We start from the raw sequence: 7,687 nt of genomic DNA, 5'->3' as shown, positions 1-7,687 counted from the left end.
GAGGGAGGGAGGGAGGGAGGAAGGGAGGGGGAATTAGACCATTACACATTTCCCCTCTCTTGGGAAGCCTCTGCATTTACCATACCTTAGCCATGAGTGTTGTTCCGAATCCACCCTGATAGTTATTAGCCGAGGGAACTCCATCCATCACCCCAGGTACAGGATTGTAAGTGTCACTTGACCAACACCGTCCTGAGCTCATATTTAGGATTTTAGCCAATAGTTTTGGGTCAAGCCCTAACCTGTCAAAGATCAAAGAAAAGAAGTGTTAAGTGTCAAAATGTACAAGTCATGCGTGACTTATTTACCTATGAGGATGCTCCGTCTTCTCTCTCCATTTATTTTATGTCTTCAAAAATCAAAGCAGATTGATGAGAGTGAAGAATCCAATCTTAAATTATGAAATATTAAGAGCTAGTGATCAAACCATTCTGAGCCAGACATTCTGCAATGAGAGAAAACCTTCTGCACTATTCTACTTCTAAGAAATAACAGAATCGCAGAGAAGTGTTGTTAGTTTATCACACGTAGGTTTTCTATGAAAAAATAAATGTCTTTCTCTTTTGGACATTATGCATTACGTGTCACATAAGAACCTTAAATGAATATGATCATCTAAGTTTTACATTCTTTATTCACAAATGATATATTTCAGAAAGAAATATGGACAGAAAAACTAAGCATCATGGGAGTCCCGTGTGCATTTTCATGTCTGTTTATTCTTTTAGCTTTTCTGAGAATACATGCAAGAGATGAGCCATGGGCAGTAAGTGAACTTAAGAGAAGTTATCATTATAAAAGAAGACATTTCTTCCTGTAAACTTTTTCTTGTTTATTAAATCTTCTTCAGACAATCTTGCTTATGAAGCAAGTCTGCACCAAGTTGTGACATATGCTATCTATTCGAAGACATGCATTATAGTTCTGGGTCAACTGCTGATAAGGTTACTGATCCTGATAAGACAAAGTTTGCCCAAGCGGAAACATCATTTGTTCTATCACTGGGCTGATGGCATAAACGACTGTTCACTGTGGACCCAGAAAATAAAAGAATCAAATGCTATATTACTTTGATCCTAAGTCTCAATGCAGTTTGGGAAGTACAGTTTTGCTAAGTATCACTAAATCAAGTTTTAAATAAAACCTGCTGCTTTTTCTTAAAACCAATCTCTTCAAGAATAATAATAAAAAAAGACTGAAAGGAGACACATATAAATGTTAAATAAGCTGCGCATTTTGGCATGGTTAAGTTCTTGTTTACTTAGTGTGTTCAAAATATATGTCTGCTTACTTCCAAAGCGGAGTAGCATGACCAGTTCAACATGTTGCTAGTGTTAGTGCAGGGGCTTGGGCTAACAGCAGGATGTATGTGGACTCGTCATGTAATAAAACTGCTCTGTAACATCACATGGCAGGCCAGCTACATGAATTGATATGGTGGGTCCTGTTCTAATGAGAGGGTTTTCCTAAGGATTATAAAAGATATAAAAGACCCAATCGAAACTGGCTATCACACATTCTGTCCAACTGTGGATTGCTGGGAAGAAACACAACAGTTTTAACTGTCAGTTATATATGTGCCAGTGAAAAAACCTGTTTCATTCATTCTTTTATAAAGATCAACGTTTGTTACATGTCTAGTTTGCTACTGGATGCTTTCTTTCCCCTTTCAAATAAAATTAGGCTCTCAATATGCTGTTGCAGCAGGTGACTTTGGAAAAGAAAAAACCAATGTGCTTAGGGAAGAACTGTGAAAAGTAAACTCACAAATTAACAACAACTTAATTTGCTGCAACTGCTGATATGTTCTCTAAGCACAACGTCTAATGTGTTCCACGAGCAGGAATATTTTAAAGACCCCACAACATCGCTTTTCCCTTCCATTTGGAATATAACTTAGGGGTTTCCTAATTTAGATTCTTTTAAAAACAGTTTATCACAGTTAAAACAGCAGAGTTGCTCCCCTCTTTACAATCCACCAGACTATACGTAACAGTACCTCCCCACAGTTTGTACTGCTAAAGGAATTCATGCCTTGTCTGTAAGCCTCACCAAAATGGTAAGCAAGGCTTATTATTCTTTGTAAGCCCCTAAGTTTCATTTTTCTTGAAAGTTCAAGGAAAAACACTGGCAATAATTTATGAAGTCCTTTTTGATAAACACATTACTATTTAGAAGCACCCTGAGGGGCACGCAAAAACGAGGCGGCAGTTGTTGCGTGCTCACTTCTCAATCAGTTGCCTCCCACCATGCTGATTCCCTTTAGGAGATGGCAACTCCCTCTCCGCTTTTGCTCCAACCTCCCCCCCAGCATTAAAAAGAGCAAGTTCGAAGTGTTTTGCATTTCATCTTTCTGAAGGTTTTTTCACTGGCACATATATAACTGACAGTTAAAATTAGACATGATATTAAAATCAGTTGCTGGAGTCCTCTGTCTTCCACTGAAACCAGCTCGAATACACAGTAATTGTCATTCAGAGAGTCTATCCTAGAACGTCATGCTTCACTGGAGAAGACTGAGTTTCCATCTGAAATCAACAAATTAATCCAAGACAGGTATCTGAAAGGGCAAGTTTAATAGGAAGCAGCTACTGGGCTCTCAACCATGATAAAATGTTATTGCTGTTTCCCTGTAAATTGGCTGGGAACATATGATACTTTCTGCATAAGAGCCCCACTGCTGTTCAGGAGATATACAGCTCAAGCCGTCAAAAGGATGACAGTCTGTCAGTCCCCATAATAACTTGCCACTGGATGTGGTTCGTGAGTGCACACGTGCATGCATGTGGCATTGCAATTGCTGGAATGTTCTCTGATAAAAACAGAATGAATTCATTGCTCTGACCGCATATATAATGCAACTCATATAAACGTCACTGTGTCAAATCTACTCACCTCTACAACACAAGAATTTTAAATGAACTACTGAGAGAAGTAAAAATGCAAAAATTGTAAAAAAAAAAAAAAAAAATTAGAGAACCCAAATGTTTACCTTCGCTGTAACCAAGGCTTTTAAGGGCCAAATAAGTTTGTTCACTTTATAGTCTCTGTATCTATCTATACTGTCTGGTTTTACATAAAAACAAAGCCAATGATTTCACTAAAGTGAACAGCTCTAGAAGTGAAACATCTAAGACCATGTCAATCTTAGTCAATCACTGAGTGACTCATCTAATGCTCACACAGATCTTCCATGCGCAGGTGCTGTACCTGCTATACCTGCAGCCAAGGAGACCAGAGTAAAGGAGCTAAGTCCTGTGACTGCCCTCCAGGAGTGGGCCAGTTAAGACACACACCCAGATACCTTTGACCTGAGGCAGGAGAAGTGTCTCCCTTCCTCTCCCTTCCCCTCCCTCCCTCCCTCTTCATCCGCTTGACAAATCTTCACTGAGTGCCTACTATGTGGTAAGTATGTTCTTAAGATATGACAGTGAGCAGACAAAGCCATTCCCCTTCCTGAAGCTTGCATTCTAGTTGGAAAGACACAATAAACAAACAAACATATATAACATATATATACACACACACACACATATATACATATATATGTCTATGTATATAAAATGCCATCTAGTGAGAAGTATTATGAAGAAAAGGCATATAAGTACATTCAATTCAAATACTAACCACTACCACCATCATGTCAATCACCACCATGTACTGAGCAGCTACTATGCGCCAGAATCTGTTTTTAAAGATTTACATGGATTAACTCTTCACTACAACCCTATGTAAAGATACTATTATTTTTGTCATTTTATAGATAAGAAAAGCTTAAGTTCGATGGCAGAGCAGGGATGCAGACATCAACAGACATCCAAACTCTTACTATCCTCTGAGTCTCACTGGGTCATGTGGGTAGGGAACTTGATAGCCAATCAGCCAATCTGATGACATTTTATCAGCTTTTTAAGAAATTGGGTCAAACTTTTACTCCAAACCTTTTGCCATTTGCTAAATCTACTAGGGTATACACTTAAGGCTTCAGTCATCACAAAAAAACAAAAACAACAACAACACAAAACAGGCAACATCTTCTAAGGGCAGGAGCCCAGAAACGAAAATTATTCTTGTGGGAAAGTTTTCATCTTGAAAAGCCTTCCAGAAGTTCAACTGTTAAGCTTTTGGTGGAAGAAGACAGTATGGTTGTTGCTGGAGGGGCCTGGGCCCTGGTTGGTAATGAAAACAACTTCTACCACCACTATTGAAAATAATAATAATAATAAAAAATTCCCGGTGGAGCAAATATAAAAACAAAACAACACAACTCAACTATCAACGCTGTTGCTATGCAGTGCACAGGGACAAAAACTCTAATGCAAGCAGGGCACTGTGAGGGCCATAAAACTGCATCCCAACTAGAACCCAATCAGAAGGGAGAAAGGTCTAGTAAAAAAGTACCCCAAGATACATTGTATACCAATATTTTTTATAGCTCACTTTTTTATAGCATTTTAAACTTTCACTAACATCCATAAAGACTCACTGTAAAAGATCATAGAGTCAATAAGAGTTTTTAACTGTAAGATTTTATTCTTCCTTTTTCTTTGTTTTTAAAGGAAACATCAGTGTTTAGGAAAAATACTGACTTATGAGAACAAAATTAATCAGAAATGATCACTTCATAGGAATAGGTGGCTCAATTTGTAAATGTTGACATTAATGCTCTAAAAATGTTCACTTTGGAGTGAGCAGAATATAAATGTGGCTGAACCACTTTGATGCTGTACTACTTTGTGGGAATTTACTACTTGGGAATTTATGCTCGCTGATGCCAATTTTCCCTTTCACCTTGCAAAGCTCAATAAATTGTGGCCGCTCTCTATACTCTATTAGAGAACAATCCTGTCATTTTAAAACCATGTCTGTAAACCATGGAGAACAGACAACAGCAGAAGCAATCATTTTTAGGACTTTCAAATCACTGAGAATCTTTGTAAGATAAATTGATAAAATCCTAATGCTATGAAAATAAGCAATTCATTAATACAATCTGAAGTACCAGAAACATAGCTCATTGTAACAGTTCAGTAAAACTAGCGAGTTCTTTGTGTTCAAACACACACACACACACACACACACACACACACACACACCAGGAATAGTAATGTCTATAGAGTTTTGGAAAAAAAATAAATATTTAAAAGTTCATATTTCTAAATATTGTTTTTGACATTGTGGATCAAGGCCAATGATAAGGGAAATTTTATTTATTGCTTCTGCTTTTAATATTTTTATTTGGAATTTTATCACTTTTCATTTTTTATTTGATAAACCACTCTAGTAGCTAAGTGTATACATTTCATTGCATGCATTTCATTCAATTCATTTGATTTTCATACTCTTATTTTTTTTGAGAGAGAGAGAGAGAGAGAGAGAGAGAGAGAGAGAAACATCAATTGGTTGCCTCCTGTACGTGCCCCAACCAGGGATTAAACCTGCAACCTGGTGTACTGGAAGATGCTCCAATAAACTGAGCCACACTGGCCAGGGCCATATTATTCTTTATTAGCTGATATTTGGAGTTGGACTTCCACAAGCACTTACTATATAAAAACTTCATTTGAGAATGGCAAATGATCATCTAATAAGAGTTCTGCTGGGAAAAGTATTTGAGAAATGCCAGAGGCTACATCACTATGCCTAAGGAACATCCCGACTCAGTGATGCTCAAGGTAAGAAGCAGAATGTTAAATAACAGGCACAGATAAAGAGGAAGTTTTCAGTATAGTATAACCTAGGTTCATCCAGGCTTTTACTTTTTACTGTGTTTTCATTTATACCTGGAAAAATGAAGATAAAATTCTAGAGATGCACATGCATACTAATACTCTAATCTTACTGTCAACACCAATTAATTTTGAATGCGATTTTGGTGCCAGAAATTTATATTTTCTTCCTCCATAAAATTAGTCTAGACATGTAAACAACTTACTAGTAACCAGTTTTTCAATTATGATAAGTGACCCATAGCCTAAAACCGACTACAATACAGACATAACAATGAATAACTTCCTATACACACTACCAGTTTTATTAAAGCTTTGTACAGATATGCTATGTTTACCATCTTACAGACACTCAATTTTAAAATGTAAATGGTACAGGATATTGATAAACCAATTAGCGCTGATGCAAAGCAAATTCCTCTTTTATCTCAATTACAACATGACAACTTAATAGGTCAAGATAGTTTAACATCTGAGACAAGGGCAATTCAATAAAACAACAGCATCTTGATATGGTAATTAAGAGGAAATGTGAATCCATTGCTATGTTTTAAAAAACATCTCAAGTACTTAGGCTCTTTTAATTGCTTTTATCAAAAGTTGTGATATGGAGCACCACTCTGATCTGTTATATGTTTGGTATGTAGTTTTGAGAAGTGTGAAAAAAAATCCAAATAAAGCATACTGCTCTTCAAGCATTTTCTAAAGTAAGAAATATGTATTTATTAAATTCATTAAATAAAAACAATAAAAATTAATTGATTAATCAAATGTAGCATTCCTAACCTCCAAAAAATTACAGGCTCAAATTAAGACATTAACCTTAAGCATTCTAAGGGATGATCATCATCGTAAGAAAAACAGAATTAAGCAAAGTATGAATGTCATTTTATTTTAATGGAAAGATATACGCTTAATTTAAAGTGACAAAACCAATGACAAGTTAAAATGAAAGATGTATGCCATCTAGTTTATCCAGGGAATAAGCAACTACAAGCCCTTATAGAGTAGATTTCGGGGACTACATTTAAAATAGATACATAAAACCAGTCATGGGGTAGCATAACACTTGAATTCACTACACATTAATGCCGTGTTTTATACAAATTTGTCCTGCACTGCCAAAGCGTGTTTAAATTTTATAGTAAAAGTGTTTCTTGCATTTTAACATAACAGGAGAAATGGAGCTTCCACATAAAAAGGATAATGTGACTTCGAATATACAGCACAATGCAGTTTATGGCTATGGCAAAGAATATTCATGCTCTCCAGGGTCCTATTGGTTGTCAAATAAGCAAAGTCTATTAAAGTTCAATAATGAAGTACTTTCAAGGTGTTCCTGGATCAACTCATTTATCTCATGAACAATTTTTTTCGACATCAGAAAAATCAAATAGGAAAGCTCATAAAAATTGTACTATTCAACAAACCTGATCCCAAGATTCATAGCTTCAGCGGTTCCAATCATACTAATAGCTAACAGCATGTTGTTGCAGATCTTTGCAGCCTGAAAAGAAATTGAGGACATAGTAAATACCTTTATGTTCAAGTTATAACTCACAGGAAGTTTTTCTTCACCCAATCCCACATGCTTCTTTCTAACAGTAAGAACATTCAACAATTGCTTCTCTCCACTGGGAAAGGAACATGGTGCTGTGTGCTTCCCTCTGAGCCTAACACACTATCCCAGAGCAGGGGCTGGGGGCCGTGGTATCTCTCCCACTAGGTAAGAACCCACAGAGCTCCTCCTGTGGGCTCAGTATGAGAGGGGATACTGATCTATGTGGCATGCCTGCTCTTAGAAGGATGGGGCTTACATTCTAATTAGGGAAATGGGAATGACGCTGAATGAGAAGGCAATGAACAAACCAAGGAAAACAGTGGTAAATTGTACAGTAGAGGCTATAAGATAGAGACAATAGCTGTTCAAAGAAATAAGATCACTGAGGTAGGAGCAA

The 7,687-nt window shown here is 36.8% G+C and overlaps 1 protein-coding gene across 1 annotated transcript in view; it reads right to left on the bottom strand.

The window, feature by feature from the left end:
• HIBADH (3-hydroxyisobutyrate dehydrogenase) overlaps positions 1-7,687 on the bottom strand; it is a gene marked incomplete at its 5' end in the record, with an annotated part of 101,562 nt that overhangs the window by 5,082 nt on the left and 88,793 nt on the right. The window contains 2 exons of the mRNA XM_005862960.2: positions 86-242; positions 7,160-7,236. Coding sequence (XP_005863022.1) covers positions 86-242; positions 7,160-7,236 — 234 coding nt within the window. The remainder of the gene's footprint in view (positions 1-85; positions 243-7,159; positions 7,237-7,687) is intronic.

The sequence above is a fragment of the Myotis brandtii genome, unplaced genomic scaffold (assembly GCF_000412655.1).
Source record: "Myotis brandtii unplaced genomic scaffold, ASM41265v1 scaffold17, whole genome shotgun sequence".
NCBI lineage: Eukaryota > Metazoa > Chordata > Mammalia > Chiroptera > Vespertilionidae > Myotis > Myotis brandtii.
Note: the sequence above shows the minus strand (reverse complement) of the source record. Positions and strands in the feature narration are given on the sequence as shown.